At 37.8% G+C, this 17499-nt stretch overlaps 1 protein-coding gene across 1 annotated transcript in view; it reads right to left on the bottom strand.

The window, feature by feature from the left end:
- Positions 1-6666: 6666 nt before the first annotated feature.
- The window catches only part of STK38L (serine/threonine kinase 38 like), an 81504-nt gene continuing 70671 nt past the window's right edge, over positions 6667-17499 (bottom strand). Inside the window, exons 8-15 of the mRNA XM_010856014.1 lie at positions 17222-17376; positions 16760-16862; positions 16516-16577; positions 13910-14027; positions 13356-13479; positions 11903-11998; positions 9577-9668; positions 6667-9472 (exon numbers count right to left, since the gene is read on the bottom strand). Of these exons, the coding sequence (XP_010854316.1) occupies positions 9345-9472; positions 9577-9668; positions 11903-11998; positions 13356-13479; positions 13910-14027; positions 16516-16577; positions 16760-16862; positions 17222-17376 (878 nt within the window). The 3' untranslated portion in view covers positions 6667-9344. The remainder of the gene's footprint in view (positions 9473-9576; positions 9669-11902; positions 11999-13355; positions 13480-13909; positions 14028-16515; positions 16578-16759; positions 16863-17221; positions 17377-17499) is intronic.

The following is a 17499-nucleotide window of genomic DNA, read 5'->3' as shown; positions in this document are numbered from 1 at the left end:
CGGAGCTTGCTCAAACTCATGTCCATTGAGTCGGTGATGCCATCCAACCATCTCATCCTCTGTCGTCCCCTTCTCCTCCTGCCCTCAGTCTTTCCCAGCATCAGGGTCTTTTCCAATGAGTCGGCTCTTCGCATCAAGTAGCCAAAGTATTGGAGCTTGATCATCAGTCCTTCCAATGAATATTCAGGGTTGATTTCCTTTAGGATTGGCTAGTTTGATCTCCTTGAAGTCCCAGGAACTCTCAAGTCTTCTCCAGCACCACAGTTTCAAAGCATCAGTTCTTCAGCGCTCAGCCTTCTTTATGGTCCAACATTCACATCGCCAAAGAAGCTGTTTGGGGTCCTGAGACAGTTGGGTAAATCCAGAAGCAAGATTCTTTGGGGACCACTTGTCAGCCCCTCATCATACGCGGAGTACGCTGGTTCGCTCCCCGCCCATAGGACTCTAGGGTTCCTTGGTCACAGTTTGTCTTGTAGTGGAGGGAAGGAACAGCAGAGAAAACACCAAAGCTCTGCATCAACCAGCCTAAAACTAATACTTTTCCTTCAGGACTCTCCATTACAGCGTCGTAACTAGCTGCTTTGTGTGTCCTGAGAGCTACTTAGGACGAGGGAGTTGGATGCGTGTTCCCAACGGAAGTAGGCAGACGCAGAGAAACTGATGTAGCCTTAAGTGGGTCCCGGATTTTATCCTGCTGGAGGTGGCAAGAGATGCTGCCCTGGATAACACACTAGGAGACACATCCCTAATCAAAAACTGTTGTTGAGTCTTCCCAGTCCTGACTTTGACTTGGAACTCCACCCGAAGTCCACCGACACCAACGTGTGCTGTCAGCTCAGAAAGAAAAATTCCGCAGACAGCCTGACAGACACTCTTAAGATCTGGTCTAGGTTTCCCTGAACATGCTCAAACCCTGGCTTTCCAGACAAGTGTACACTGTTTTGAGGTGGTTTACCAAGACTTGGGGGCAGGAGGGGTACTCTTAGATTGCACATGTGTTCAATGCCACTTTGATGGTGAAGCGGAATTTCTAGGATCCTGGGCAAAAAGTACAGGGGCTTCCCTGGCGGCTCAGTGGTAAAGAATCTGCTTGCAATTCGGGAGACGCAGATTGGATCCCCGGATTTGGAAGATCCCTTGGAGAAGGAAATGGCAACCCATTCCAGTATTCTAGCCCGGGAAAATCCCATGGACAGAGGAGTGCACAGGCTTCAGTCCATGGTGTTGCAAAGAATTGGACACAGCTTAGCGGCCGAGCTGGGACGGACAAGCTACAAACACGCTGTCTTGCTTACAAAGTGTTTTTCCCTTTATCATCTCAGGTGAGCCTTATAACAACCTTTGTGAGGTGGTTGAACACTTATAATTCTTGTCTTCTCAGTAGGCAAACAGAGGTTCAGAGATGAGTGTTTTGGCCAGAATCATTCAATATACAGTAGAAGCCAGATGGTGAAAGTCAGATCTCCTCAGGGGTTCATACGTGATATGATAAGCTTGCTGGTGAATCATCACAGTCCTCATGTCTTAGAAATGATGATTCACTTCCACCAAAAGCCTGAGAGCAAAAGCCAGGAATCTGGTACCTAAATGTGATGTGTAACACACAAAGAGCAGACACACAGGACTCCTTGGGGCAAATCATTCTCATACTTTAATGTGTGTTTCCCCAGTTGTTCAAATTTAAATTCTGCTTTCAACTTTTTCTTTAAACTCTGGAGCTTTACTTCTTAAGATTTTTTTTTTTTTTTAGAGTGGTTATACTATACCTCCTAGGATAAGGCAGAGAGAGTCACACAATATCTTGACAGATGGATAGGAAATTCATCTCTCCTTTCTTACTAGTGGTCTTTTCATATTTTCTCCTTGAGCAAAATGTAAGAAGGTGATTTGAAACAGAACTTGCAGAGTGGATGGTATAGTTCCTTCCGGCCAATGTTGTTTCCTTCCCAAAAGCCCAGGAACAACTTTGCTTTCAGGAACCATTGCTAATCTTAGGGGGAATTTAGTTTGTTCATTAATTTCCTTCACTGCCAAATACTCAAGCAAGAACGAGACTGACATTAGGAACCACTGCCTAGCACACTATAAATTCCTATTCTTGTCAACCTCCTGCTGTGGTTGTAACAATGCAATTTTGTTTGGAGAACCCTTTAAGTTCACATATATATTTCAGTTGGTCCAGAACAACAACAAAAAAATCACCTGTTTCAGGTTATAGTTAAATTGAAGACCCCCATCTCCAGTGATGTATAAAAATAAATAACTACCCATTAATGAGCTCCTAAGTGACTGAGGAAATAATTATTAATATTTAAAACTAAATAATTATTAATATTTAAAACTACTCTTTCTTCCCCATCACTCCTCCACCCCTGACGTTCCATGGAGGGTGAATTCTGGGGAAGGTTCCTGGATTTGCTGAACAGGTTGATGAGTGGGAATGCAGTTAGGAGAAACAGGGGGGCACAAACGTGTTTTGAGAGATAGGTGTCTCATGGGCTTCTGGAATGGGAGAAAAGCAGCTTGAGCTTGGCCCATGGAGGTGAGACGCAGAGAAGGTAATTGCAGGAGGGTATACTCATGAGAAAGAGCAGAAGTGGTGGTGGCAGCTGCCACTGGGAGTGGAAATTTGAGAGTATTTTTAAAGGGTATTTAGGAAGTTTCATTGTGTAATGCAAACCCTCTTACATTATTTCCCTGGAAAATAACAACTTTAGCAAAGGCTATAGTTCATTTCAATGCTTTTGGAGTTGATTTATGTATTTATTAAACATGAAAACATTTTGAGATTGGCCTTAGAGGGGGAGTAGGGCTGCTCATAAAATGCAGTTGTTCATTTGTTCACAAATGCTTGTAGAGTGTCTACACTGTGCCAGGCATGGCTATTAAGCACTGACTGCCGTACATCACCAACTGGACATCCATTACTTCATATAGATATTTTCACAACAGTCAGTGAGGCAGGTATTATTTCATTTTAGAGAAGTCCAACCAGTGTCCTTTTTCCTTTAGCTCAGTAGTTTCTGAGCTCAGTAGCTCAGAATTGAGACTGTGCAGAAGTTCAGAACACCCCAGAAACTCTGACTTAGTAAGTCTGGGGTGAGACACACTAAATCTTTATCCAAACAAGTATCCTAGTTGAGTCTGAAATAGTTGCACCAAGTACTCTATTTCAGGAAATATTGCTTCAACTAGCCAAAAATGAATTTTCTTAAGCCTAGGTTGTTGCAAAGGAGAAGTTGTGTGTGTGTATGTGTGTGTGTGTGTATTTCTATAAGCCAGAGGACAGAAGCAGCAATAAACTAAAATTCCAAGACAAATACAGGGAGAACAAAACTTAGAACAAGAGGGAATAGTTTACAGACATCTCTTTATATATGGAGCTACTGCCTCTTTTTTCCTTAGAGAGTATGTATTTGTATATGTAAGTGTCAAAAGCTGAAGTAATTTTTTACTTTTGGACGTTTTGGACAGTCTTACAACATGTATGGTACCCTAGACCCTCCTCAGTCCTCTACTATATAGACCCATACTGGAGGATTTTTCAAGTTTTGTCCATGATTAACTTACCTAAGAGGACAGGAAAGGCAAACGACAATCTCCCTTTCCTGTTATGTATTTCTCCCTTTGGCAGAGACTTATAAGTCATCTCAACATTTAAGGATTTGCTAAGGAATGCTTTAGAATGAACAGTAATAAACTTTGTAATGGTTTTTAGCACAACCTCCTGAGAAATGTTTTGATTTCTACTAATCACAGCCTATCTTCTCAAGTTAGACAAAGCAGTTGAGCCACTAGTGATGAGGCCAGTCATTAGGCCCACCCTTGCCTGGATCTTGAGAGGAAGTAAGTAGATGAGGATCCCTGTGACTGGTATAACAGCTTTGTGGGAGATGGACCCGTGAGATGAATGGCAGCTGGAAGCCTTGGCAGTAGCACTAAAAAGACCAAACCCTGGTCACTGGGCCAAACATCCACTGTTTGTATGATGTCCAGAGACCACCCCTACTCCTGCTTCTCTGGACAAGCAACCTAGGCTCCCAGTAGCTGAGCTATGGTCTAGCACAGTGGTCCTCAGTACTCCTATTTCACATGCGTCAGAAAAGCTGTTAATGGATCAGCCCTTCAGTTCATATGTAGGCAATGGCAGAATCAGTAACAAAACCCAAGTGCAGTGGCTTCAGTAAGAACCATTGGTATAAACCAGTGTGGCACCCTTTTAATTATCTTGGGGGTTAACTCCAATTTGCTTCTGGTGTCAGGTGGCCATGTGCTTTAGGGGAGCCTCAATGGCAACCCACTCCAGTACTCTTGCCGGGAAAATGCCATGGACGGAGGAGCCTGATGGGCTGCAGTCCATGGGGTCTCGAAGAGTCAGACACGACTGAGCGACTTCACTTTCACTTTTCAGTTTCATGCATTGGAGAAGGAAATGGCAACCCACTCCAGTGTTCTTGCCTAGAGAATCCCAGGGATGGGGGAGCCTCGTGGGCTGCCGTCTATGGGGTTGCACAGAGTTGGACACGACTGAAGCGACTTAGCAGCAGCACTCTGTACCAAGGATGTGAAGCCTGCTTAGTTTAAATCAATCAACAGACCAGGTACTATTGTAGGAATGGATGGATGGCATAATCAAGGCCAACAAAGTAGGGTTGGAGGGCAGGGTTCTTTGCTTAGAATGCTTCTGGAAAAGATTTTCCTTACTCTTAAAAAGAAGTTGAACAATCTCCTTTTTAAAGACTTGTATGACAATTTGATGCTTAGAGTCCCTGTAGCCATCCAGCCCTCTGAGAAAACAAGCCCAAGGACATCCAACACTCTGCTGATGACAATGTAGAAAACTAGAAAGAATCTGTTCTTGAAGACATTTTTGAGATGCTAAATTTACTCTGGAAGGTCCCTATCTTGTGTCTTAGTTTTACACAAGATACTCATTTTCCTTATTTTTGCATTTTTACTTGCATCTTATACTTGCATTCAAAAGCACCCAAAATACCAACTTGGTCACTGGCTTCCCATGTGTTTTTCTGAGGTCTAGAAGCATATCAGATAATTTGTTAAGGAAGTGTGCTCTGTTATCTGGGGAATGGAAGGAGCCCCAGACTTGGTTCAAGAGCAATCTATTACCTGAGTTTGGGTAATTCACACTCAGTTTCATGTTTATCATCTGTAAAATATTATGTTTCTTTCACAGAGTAGTAGAAAAGACCAAAATGAGTAAGCTAAGTGAAAGCATTTTATAAAGCAAAATGTAAGTTCTTTTAACAAGATGCTTTTGAAAGATAAATGTAGAATATCAAAATTTGCTCTGAATTCCAAATTTTAATATTCAGTATTTTTACCATTTTAACAATAGCATTACTAAAATGATGTCAGTCAGGGCATAGCTGGAAGCACAGCTAGGATGAACAGGATTCTGACTGGCTCTCTCTGAGACTGGCAGAAACAGTGTCATGATCACTGATCGGTGTCTCCAGTGGGATAGACGAAGTAGTACCTGGGTACCCTGGGCACTTATATCCCTAGTTTCCATTGGTATTTTGAGGCATATTTTCATTTCTACCTGCTAATTGATTTTGGCCTAGTGGAGTGGCTGCATATAAACCTGTACAACTATCTTGAGTGTTTAAACATAAGAAAATTGAAACTTAAAATATTTATCCAATATGTTGTTCTTGATGTGATCTTTAAGGGTAAAAGTTGGATCCCTTTACAAAGCAGGCTTTCTTGAGGTTTGGGTAACATCTATGTCAAAATTCAAAAATATAATCAAAAAACCTCACCAACAAAAATATTGTAAACATACTTTTTATTCTTTTCTTACCTTCAATGAAAAGTGCATGATGCCACCAAAACATTTTTTTGAAACTCAGTAACTGAACACAGAACTCAATAGCCTGGTTTTTATTTTCCAGACAACTGCTGAATAATTTATATTGCTTTAAAAATAACTAACATCTATCTTTATTACTTCAGTCCTTTTAAAAGTAGCAATATTACTCTCATTTTTTCATAAAAATCTAAAATATCTCTAGTAGTCCTAAGTGTACTGTATTTATATTTGTTCCAAGTGTTTGTTTCATTAAAATGTTCCAGAGATAAGTGCACTTCTACAGAGAAAACAAAATTTAAATAAAGACAAGGGGAATATTCATGGTTGTAGCAAAATAGTTGTTTTGAATGTTCTGACTCTTAGCAATTCAGAGAGAAAATAGAATGTGTTTTGTAGGCAGGGACCTCTCTACTGATTAAAATTTCAATCCATTTCTTTGTAGATCATTGATAGATGGATAGCTGTTTCTCCTACCAGTAGATACTGCTGGGTTGATTGTCTAAAGGTTTTCTACAATAAAACACCAAAAATAAATGTACTTTAAAATATTGTAAGATTTACAGATCTACACAAAGATAACAGGTGTTTAAAAAAAAACAGAAAAAGTATATTATTACAGAAATAAATGAAACCCTATCTTAACCCTAAGCAACCAGTTTTGAATATTCCATACTTGTTATTTTCCATTCAACTAATAGCTTATTAAATCAGATATATATTCCATTCAGTAAAGGTTGATAAGAAATTTCCTATTCTCAGATAGCACTATGCTTCAATAAATTTAAACATTTAAAGCCATGTAAATAAGAAAAGCATAAAAGAAAAAACATAACTTGCTTTAATACAAAGGTTTTTTAATAAAAAAAGTCAAAGTCTACATTAAATCAGGAAATCAACAAATCTGAATTATACAAGCTTTCTATATACTTAGAAAAACCAAAAACACACAGTTTATAACAAAACTCTTTAATTCAAAATAGAGTCTAATTTAAAGAAAATGTCATTATGCTCTGTTGATTAGATAGGGTTTTGTCATTTAAATTAAATGGTTCACCTGAAATATGGGAAGTATATAATAAGAGAAAATTCAAGCTCAAGGGTACTTTGCAAATTATCTAATTTGCTTTATGAATCAAATTCTTAGCTTCCAAAGGGCAGACACAGTCTTTAATTGCTTTTAGATAGGCACTTAAGAAATGCTTTTGATGAGGAGGAAACCCCAAAGATTATGAATCACTCAACTCCAGGGAAAAATGAGTATCTTAACAAGGTAAACTTTTCATAACTGCCCTTCTGCTGCCAAGAAACCATAACTATCCCCAAGTTCTTCCTATTAATAAGAATGAAGGAAATGGAAACTAAAATGCTCTATTCTTATTCAGTTAAAAGGTAAACTTAGGTAATTCAGCTCCTTTATATCAATCTCTCTCTCTCTCACTTGAATTAATGAAATTTTTTAATACTAGAATAGTTACCATAGTAGAACCAGAGTATGTTGCAATTTCCTTGTATCTTACCCATTCACACTAGCAAAACATCCTTTTTAAAAAAACAGTGGGGAATGGGGGGAATGAGAAAAATCTCATAAAACTAAATGTAAGTTAGAGAGTTTTTAAAATTAGAGGCAGTTGTAATTAGAAAAACCAGAGCTAGGCAAAAGGAGACAACCCCAAAATTTTAATAGTTCTCTCTCCTAAATACTTGGTCACATGTTCCAGATAAGAAAAATGGAGATGAACTATTAGGTGAACACATAATAAGTATCAAAATACTAGGAGGGAAAGGGGAGGAAGGAAGGAAGGAAGGTGGGGGAGGGAAAGGAAGGAAAGGGAAGGGGAGAACAGGGCAGGAAGAAAAAAAGAATAGAATGGCCTTATTGAAACACCATGGAGCTCCCTAGAAAGCAGGAACATTTATAAAAGCTTTTGTAGATCTGCATAATAGTCCTATGCAATTCTTCCCCACTAGAAGAACATCTATACAAATAAATTATCATTTTAGATTCTGATCACAGATCATTCATAACAGTAATAACTGTTGTATCTAAAAAAGAAATTCTACTAGTTAACAGTTAAGACAAACATTAGGCCATTCTTTGATAAATTAATACTCCTCCGCTATTACTGATGAAGCCAAAACCTCAGAGAGTCATTTTTAAATGAAAATGTTAAGCTGGAAAAGACTATCGCATTCTTGGGGGATTTGCTGCTGACATCACCTCCCCCATCCTCTAATCACAAGCCCCCTGGCCTGCATTTATTTCCTTAATTCCGTTTACAGTAACCACAGTGATGGAGCTAAACATGAACAGTAGTGCCCTTGAATGAGCTAGCCTCCATCAAAGATCTGAAGACAGCATTCCCACAGGACAGTAAAATCCCCCACAGTTGCGAACATCCACTCTGTTCAGGATCTTTGGTACATTTGGAGTATAAGAAAATAATGGCACAATAATACAAGTACTATCAAAGGAAAATTTTTCATCAAAACAAATAAAAGTTAACCAGCCATGATATGTAACAACTTTCTAGAAAACCAAAGTAAATAGCTCTTTGTTCTCTACAAGTTCATTTACATGATCAGAAGTTTGACGTTTAAAAAAATAGTTTAATAAAAATACACTAGTAGTTCTACAAGCAGCCTTCATGGTCATTTCTTCAATTCAACTCACCATAATCAAATTAAAATAATGCCATGTCCTCTTATTAAAAAAGAAGTCCTCTTGTCACAAGAAAAGCAACTTTACATTTTATATGATACAGTACATCTCCCTATGAGTATACAGAATACATGTATAAAGGTCATCAGTATTTCTGAATGCAAAGTAAATATATTAGTGGAGTGCTTGAGTGAAGCTGTTCAACTTCCTCCTTATTCAAAACTCGTTACTCCCTACTGTGGAGTTTGTGTAATAACATGATGATAAACTTTATTTTTTAAATAACCCAGTGTATTTCCTTTTTAAAATGCCTTAAAACCATTACAGAAATTGTCTTCATATATATTCTATAGATGTCCAAACCAATAGGGCAAGTGTTCTAATACCAGCTATGGAAGATGGCTTTTATTGATTATCTAGACCCATAAGGTGTGCAGTAAAACAGCCAATACTGCAGTGTTACCTACAGGTTAGCCTATGTTGCTTTACATGATATGTGTTTCTCCTGAATTGATTAGAGGTGTTACAGTACAAAGCCACGGCACACACAGGCGGAATGGACCTTAATACGCGTGTAGGCAGTGCAGTTAGAAAGGGATGTACATTTCTTTTATTCCAGTACCTTCATATAATAAAGTTAACAAAAATAATATTAAAAAAAGAAAAAAGCCAGCTGGCACTGCCAACCAATTCCTGTAGTAGTCTTCGAAATCCTAATCCTGTAGAATTTCCTCTTGTAGTCAGAAGCACCACCGTCGTCAGGAGTATTTCCATGTACTGTTACCTACGCCAAGCAAGCCTGGTGATGCGGCTACCTGAGTTCTCTTGGTTGTGAGCCAACGTGGTCTTCGCTCATAATTTCCCAGCCTTCATGTAGGTGGGGATAGAGCCACGCTGAGTCAACCCTTCGAACCTCTTATAGGTATAATTGAGGAAAACCCAGTCTTTGGATTTGTAGTCCGGTTCCGTGGTGTTTGGCACTGGAAAGATAGAAAAATTAACCAAGACCAAAGGAATTTCATTAATGAAATATGTTATCACTTTCATAGTCTTTTAAATGTGGTTAACTGTGAGACTGTCTTACCTGGTTGTAAAATATCAGATTCAGGAAAGTCATCGAAATTTGACGTATCATCAATGCTTTTGATTTCTATAGGGATTGCTGCTGGCCTTTCCCTGTAAAATAGTATTGAGTAACCATGGTTAAGTTTTCTTGAATTCAGTTTTCCAAAGCTTAATTCTACTTGCAAATTCTGCATATTAGAAGAGACAAGGAAATTTATTATGGATCTGAAATTTCTGAAGTTAAGTGGATTTCATAGCTGAGTAGAATTTTCTTATTAAAATATTATCATTTACTTGGAATTTTTATTTGTTTATACCAAGACTTTCTCATGCTGTTTCTTTTTTTAAAGAGGAAAAACAATAGTTAATGAAAGGGAAAGGAGAACAGAGAATTTTATTTAAAAAATTTTATCATTCTATAAAGTACCCTCAACATTGTGGGGACCAGAATCCAACCTAATTAATTTAGAAATAGAATTCTTCTAGTAGAGGATCCACCACTTCATAAGTCAAGTCATTTAGGAAAATAAGGGGCTCAAATGGTGAAGGGACTACATGTTTGTGATGAAATCTGAACCCAAAAACTTCTCAGTCATATAAATTTTAAGGGAACTGAGGGCATTAGGTTAAAAAAAATAATAAGTCATGAAAATGTTTTTTTATCATGCTAAATAATAGAAGCAATAAAAATTGATGAATTTCCTAAACTATTTTTAGCAGGATAAATAGTTTAGGAAATTCATCAATTTGTATTGCTTCTATTTTTTCAGCAAGTACTTAATGATCAATTAGGTGATAAGTGTACAAAATTTTGTAAAAACACATTTATATTTTCCCCAGAATTATTCTAACCTATTTACACTTAATGTACTAACTTAATAAATTTATATTAGTTTAGTGTAAAAAAGTATAAACTCTGGTGCCCTGAGATCTAATCTCTAGTAATTATCAGAATGACCTTAGACATTGTGACTCTTCCCTCATGTAAAACCAGGAGACTGGACTGGTAGTCTATAAGCATTCTTTCAACCGTAACAGGGGGAATCATGTGATAGTTCTGCTCAATGAGATGACACACGGACAGTAAAATGCAGTGTAGCGGTTTAGAGTCAGGACTCCGGAATCACACTGCCTGGACTCAGTTCTAGCCAGATCACTTACTAGCTGAGGCACTAGTAAGGCAAATTACTTCTCTGTGACTTAGTTTTCTCATTTGTAAAATGGGGATAATAATAATACCTATTGTATAAGGCTTATTATGAGGATAAGATGAGAAATGTAAAGTACTTAAAACAGTGCTGGACATACAGTTAACAGTCCCCCCAAATATACCTACTCCAGAATCAGGTAGAGTGTCTAGCACGTTGTAGGGGCTCCCGTGAGGGGACACTTAGCGGTCTTGAAAGTGGAAAGGGGGGCTGGCGAGCCTAGGCGAGGCAGGACTGAGGGCAGGGAGGCCAGAGAGGTGAAGAGCATTTTCGTCAGAATGAAGAGTAAACGACAATGCCCTAGGGTGGGAGGGGTGGGGCAGGAACCACACAAGATGCAGCTTCTACAGGTGAGGCAAGAATCATATCCCAAGATCCTGAAAAGCAGGGAAGGACCCTTAGTATCTCTCTCTGAGTACAAAGAGAAGGAAGGAAATGGCACAATCAGATTTGTTTCTGAACTGTTGCTGTGTGGGGGAGAGACCAGAACTGCTGAAGACAGTTTGGCCACAAAATGAATAAAGGCCAATGCTCACAACAAACTCCTCTAAGCCAGTTCTTAAAAGTTACCTGCATTATTTAACTTCTCTCACAATGCGGGAGACCTGGGTTCGATCCCTGAGTTGGGAAGATATCCTGGAGACGGGAAAGGTTACCCACTCCAGTATTCTGGCCTGGAGAATTCCATGGACTGTATAGTGCATGGGTTTGCAAAGAGTTGGACACGACTGAGTGACTTTCACTTTCACAGTGTTTATAAGAGGGACTGTATATTCTTCAAAATTAATAAAGGAAACACGGTATAGAATATGAGAGGACAAAAATAGTTATACAGTATTAAATGTAATTACATCTTTGTTGTGCTAACAGCCTTCATCATGTAACTTTGCATATCAAAATCTAAACTGGCACAGTATGTGCTTGTTTCTTAAAGTGGATGTTACATAAAATGAGTCATTTAGCTATGGCCACTACAGTCTCACTCATTTATATAATCCAGAAAACACTAACTTATCACATGACCACAATGTTACCTCTTGTATTTAATCAATCAGAATCAGAGGTAAATTAATCACCAAATCTAGTAGAAAGTTTTCACTCACATGGCCTTATCCCACTCAAAGCCTGTAAACATACCTGATGTGCCCCCAGTCGACGCCTTCAAAAAAAGGATGACTTTTTATTTCTTCTACTCCACTATTCCCAATTCTATTTTCAGAATCAATACAAAACCTAGAAAATGGGAACACAGAAATTATAATATGCAGACTACATCTCAAGTACTCTGCATTATTTCCAACATTTCATCTTTTTTGCTGTTTACTGAAGTTAACTCTATTGTGAGAAATGTGAGGAAAAACAGAAATCATCTATAACTGCACTATTCAGACATAACTATTGCAAACAGTTGGAGGCTACTTCCTTCCAGTCTTTTACTATAATTTCAAAAATATGGTGTTGATAAGGAGTTTCCATTATTTTTTTTTTCACTTAATATACTGAGAACATTTCCCAAAGTCATTTAACTATTTTTCTATACATTTGTTTTCTAAAGTTTACACATGGAAACACTACAATTTACTTAGCTACTTCACCATTGCCAGTTAGATGATTTTCAACCTTTCATTACTAAAAACAGTATCAAGATAACATAATATATCCTAAATCTTTACACACATCTGATTATCTGCATATGCAAAGTTCCTAGAAGTAGAATTGCTGGGTCAAAGGTCAAAGACAGTTTGAAGATTTTTTTTTTTATAAGATTGTCCCAATTCATATTCCTTCTAGGAATCCACAATAGAACCTAAACACTTCATCTTAGTTGAGAAAAAGAATGAATCTTTTGCTTAGAAAAGGTTTCATACATAGACTTTTTTTTTAATTGGGGGCTAATTACTTTACAATATTGTGGTGGCTTTTGCCATACATTCACATGAATCAGCCATGGGTGTACATGTGTCCCCATCCTGAAGCCCCCTCCCACCTCCCTTCCCATCACATCCCTCAGGGTCATCCCAGTGCACCAGCCCTGAGCACCCTGTCTCATTCATCGAACCTGGACTGGCAATCTATTTCACATATGATAATATACATGTTTCAATGCTATTTTCTCAAATCATCCCACCCTCACCTCCTCCCACTGAGTCTAAAAGTCTGTTCTTTACATCTGTGTCTCTTTTGCTGTCTCACATAGAGGGTCATCATTACCATCTTTCTAAATTTCATATATATGCATTAATATACTGTATTGGTGTTTTTCTTACATAGACTTTTGTGATATGAACTGCTACTAAGAATTTATTTTCCCTTTCTCTTTAGGGGATAAAGTCATTGTAATCCAACAGGAGTGACCTCTGAAATAATATAAGACTTCTTCCCTCTTAACTCTTTTTTTTTCCCCTGAATATTACCTTTTAAGAATCTGCATTAAAAAAAAAAAAAATGCCTTTTCTTTACTGAGTTCTTAAACTGTATAGATCAGTGATAGTCTTTTTCTTCCCACAAAACTGAAATAGGCAATTTAATCTTTTAGGTCCCTGTGAGGCCTTAAGATACCATAACCTCTTTAAGAGATTTAACTACTAACCTAAGAATTAAGTCCTTGGCTTTCTCAGATATAGGCACCTCTGGAGGAAATACCAGAGTTTCTTTCCAGTTCATCACTTTCCTGTATGTTTCTTGAGGTGTTTCAGAGCAGAAAGGTGGATATCCTAAGTATCACAGGAAATAAGGTTTCATTAGCCTTTATGATCAAATTTGCTGCACCTACTATCTACATATCACAAAAAACAAAACAGCCCTGAGCGCTCTACTTAACAATAAAAAAATACCAACATTCATCCATTTATAATAAAATGGCTTATAAAGTCAACAAAATAAAGGATTTAAAGCATTGCCCCTCTTTCACCTAAAAGGTCATGCAGATACAATTTAGATACCTAGGAATTCTGGTTAAATGCCTCCTTCCTGACACAAGATCCCTAGAGAGCTCACTAATATTTATCATTGTGTATTTAACATTGGGGGATGAAGAAATCAGCTTAAAGAGTTCAGATATTTTAGCCCATAATATCTACAGTATGTTTAATCAGTGGTGCTCTGATTTACATGGTATGTACATAAATGAATAATAAAACATACCTATTAGCATTTCATACATAATTACTCCCAAAGACCACCAGTCACACAATTTGTTGTAGCCAGTCTGCATGAATACTTCTGGAGCAATGTAATCTGGTGTCCCAACTGTTGAATATGCCTGCAAAGGAACAGCTTGTCAAACCAGTGTTCTCAATATATATATATATATAGTGTATATACATATATAGTATATATATATATTTTTGAAAGATCTGAGTATGGCTCACTACTGGAAAAACTAAAATATACAGAAGCTAATTTTGAATCGAATATGTGTTTTGCAGGTTTATCATGTATAAGGCTTTAGTGAAAGGCATGGAGTCAGATAATATGTTATGACATGATTTCTGTCCCTAAAGAGCTCAACTAAGTTATTTATGTATTCAGTACTAAATCCATTCCAAAAAAGAATAAAAAGGTTGTGTTCAGTCAGCCTGGCTTCTGTACTCAATACTTGCTCTCAGGCAAGTTATTCAGCTTTTTTGAGCCTCAACTTCTGCTTACATAAAACTGGACTAATAATTCCTGCCCTAACAGAGTAGGTACGAGGATGAAAAAAGCAAAGGAACGTGTCTGTAAACCACAGCCTCCCATATAAAGATCAGGTATTTTCATTATAAACTCATTTCCAGGGCACTGCTTATCTATTAGAAAGCAATGCAGTTTTTCATTCTTAATTCATATAAAATCTTACAAAAACTTTCCTTAAGGCAGCAATTTTCTATTACAGGTAGTACTCTAGGGGCCATTTGAAAATGTGTAACAGCAGATTTTAACATATCTATGATCTGGGGAAGGACATGATTGGCATTTAGTGGTGGGGAATATAGGCTCTAAAGGAATTTCCTGCCCCAAACACCAAGAGTCCGCTCTATTTCTTCACTAGAAAACACTGATGTAAGTCATGATGATGGTCACAAGAATATTAAAATCTGCACATGAGTAATGATTGTGAATATTCTGTAATTAGGGGGTACAGAATTTCCACCATAGTTTTAGGCAGTATTCATATTTCCCTTTAAAAGTAGGAAATGCTAATGCTAAGTCACTTCAGTCATGTCCGACTCCGTGTGACCCCATAGACGGCAGCCCATCAGGCTCCCCCGTCCCTGGGATTCTCCAGGCAAGAACACTGGAGTGGGTTGTCATTTCCTTCTCCAATGCATGATAGTGAAAAGTGAAAGTGAAGTCGCTCAGTCGTGTCTGACCCTCAGCGACCCCATGGACTGCAGCCTACCAGGCTCCTCCGTCCATGGGATCTTCCAGGCAAGAGTACTGGAGTGGGGTGCCACTGCCTTCTCCGAAAGTAGGAAATACTGCAATTCTTTTCTCAGTTGTAAAATCTGATCTACAAGTGACACATTTAAAAGTAGAAATAATATTCTGTCATTAATGCATAGCTCAAAACATTTAAAAAATATTTTTGAAAACTTTAAAACACCAAAATGTTTTACAAGCACAAAAAGTTTACTTGGGCTAATGAGAGAATGAGCTCAATAATGCAAAGGTCATTTTATTTGCTTTGAGAGGGTACCAGACTCTTGCCTTTCAGTCTGTTTACCTTCCTGAGGGACTGCTGAGTAAGTTTCTCTTCATCCCTTGGCAGAATTTAACAAATATTTATAGATATCTGTCGATATGTACCAGGCATTGTATAAGAAGTTAGGAAATTAAAGTCAAAAGGCACATTTGTAACCTTGACAAATGTTCACAGGATAAAAGGAAAAGAGGAAAAGGGACAAATGATTCTAATATTTGCTAAGTAATAGAGGAGAAAGCTTGTAGGGTTAAAAACAGACAGTGCTGTTGGGCATTAAAGGAGTCATTACATTTATTTGCAATAAAGTCTGCTTTTCAATTCTATTTTATTGTAACACTGTTAACATGACAACAATTTGTGGTAAAGTCTGCTTTTCAATTCTATTTTATTGTAACACTCTTAACATGACAACAAACTTTGTTTACTTTGTCTATGAAGTTCTTAGAAACACACAATAACCTTACTTATGCTGACTGATATTTGTTGTATCAGGACAGGTAGGGAAAATGGAAACATGAGTATCACTCAGCATTTACCTCAATTTACACTCATCTCCCAGGTGGTGCTAGCAGTAAAGAAACCCGCCTGCCAATGCAAGTAGACATAAAAGACACAGGTTCGATCCCTGGGTTGGGAAGATCCCCTGGAGGAGGGTATGGCAACCCACTCCAGTACTGGAGAATCCCATGGACAGAGGAGCCTGGCAGGCTACAGTCTATATGGTCGCACAGAGCCAGACAAGACTGAAGTGACCTAGCACAAACACACACTCATCTCGGTGAGTTTTATAGAAAGTGCTAGCACTGGTAAACAGACAAACGCCTAACTATAGATATGCTTGATAAAATACTCTGAAGTGAAATCATAAAATATAAAAGTGGCATTTTCCTTTATAGGCATGGAAATGTTACAGAAAAATTAAGAAAACTATATGATCTCAGAACAAGCTCTATCACTGCTAGGAAGTAAGAACTAATTATTGTGAAGCTCTAAATTGTAAAACAAATACCAAATGAGGTTTTAGGACCAGGGCCCAAAATTCTTTCTTTCAAATCTGGCTACTTACCAGTTGTCTCCTATTCTTCTTCCATGTTTCTGCTTTCCTCTTTGAGTTCATGTTCTGGAATGCTAATTTCAATGAGACAGAATTGTAATTATGAGGGAAAAACTCTTACCAAAAAACAAATTCACATACATGCATTGAAAACACACCAGTTTAAGGGTTGAGGAGAAGGAGAGAAGCTTCAGTTCTCAACAGTCCTGGATTAAACCAGCTGGGCTACTTTAACTCGAAAAAAAATCCAACTTACAGAAGTCACTTGGTGGGTTGTGGGTAAGATTTCTATAGAATTCAGTCCTATGAGCCTTCTTTAATCCCGTGCACAAACCAAAATCAGATAATTTTACATGACCCTAAGGAAAAAAAAGGAAAAAACTCATAAAATCATTAGAGACAAAAGGCTTATTTAAAACTCTTCTTCTAAATGCAATCATAAAAATTCTTAGCTTAGAACTCCTACAGGTGAAATGCAAAATTATCAATATTTGATGTTGATTATTTTAAGAAGGAGAAAATGGTAGATGATAAAAAGACAGCCAATTTTCCCTTGATGTCATTTCACTTCAAGGGCTCTCTCCTACTGTACCAGTTTATGAAATAATGTAGGTTACCCGTCATATAAATTGCAGTTGCCCATTTCCAATGACAAAATCACCTCTTTTACAGCATAAAACAATCAGTGACCTAGTAATTCACCAGTTTATTCACATGCCTTGGCATCTAACAAAAGGTTGTCTGGTTTAATATCCCGATGGATGAAACCCAACTGGTGGATTGCATCTATTGCCAGAACAGTCTCTGAAATGTAGAACTGTGTTTCCTCTTCTGTCAAAGTATCCTTCTTCATTAGCAATGTCATCATGTCACCTAAGTAAATGAGAGTAAGTACCCTGTATTAGTAACGCCTCAAAAGGGGGAATGTTTTGTAAAAGATGTCTTTGTAATATACAACATGAGCCTCATTTCTGCATTTTATGATCCACCCAGAGT

Source organism: Bison bison, unplaced genomic scaffold, assembly GCF_000754665.1.
Source record: "Bison bison bison isolate TAMUID 2011002044 unplaced genomic scaffold, Bison_UMD1.0 scf7180017864370, whole genome shotgun sequence".
Taxonomy (NCBI): Eukaryota; Metazoa; Chordata; class Mammalia; order Artiodactyla; family Bovidae; genus Bison; species Bison bison.
Note: the sequence above shows the minus strand (reverse complement) of the source record. Positions and strands in the feature narration are given on the sequence as shown.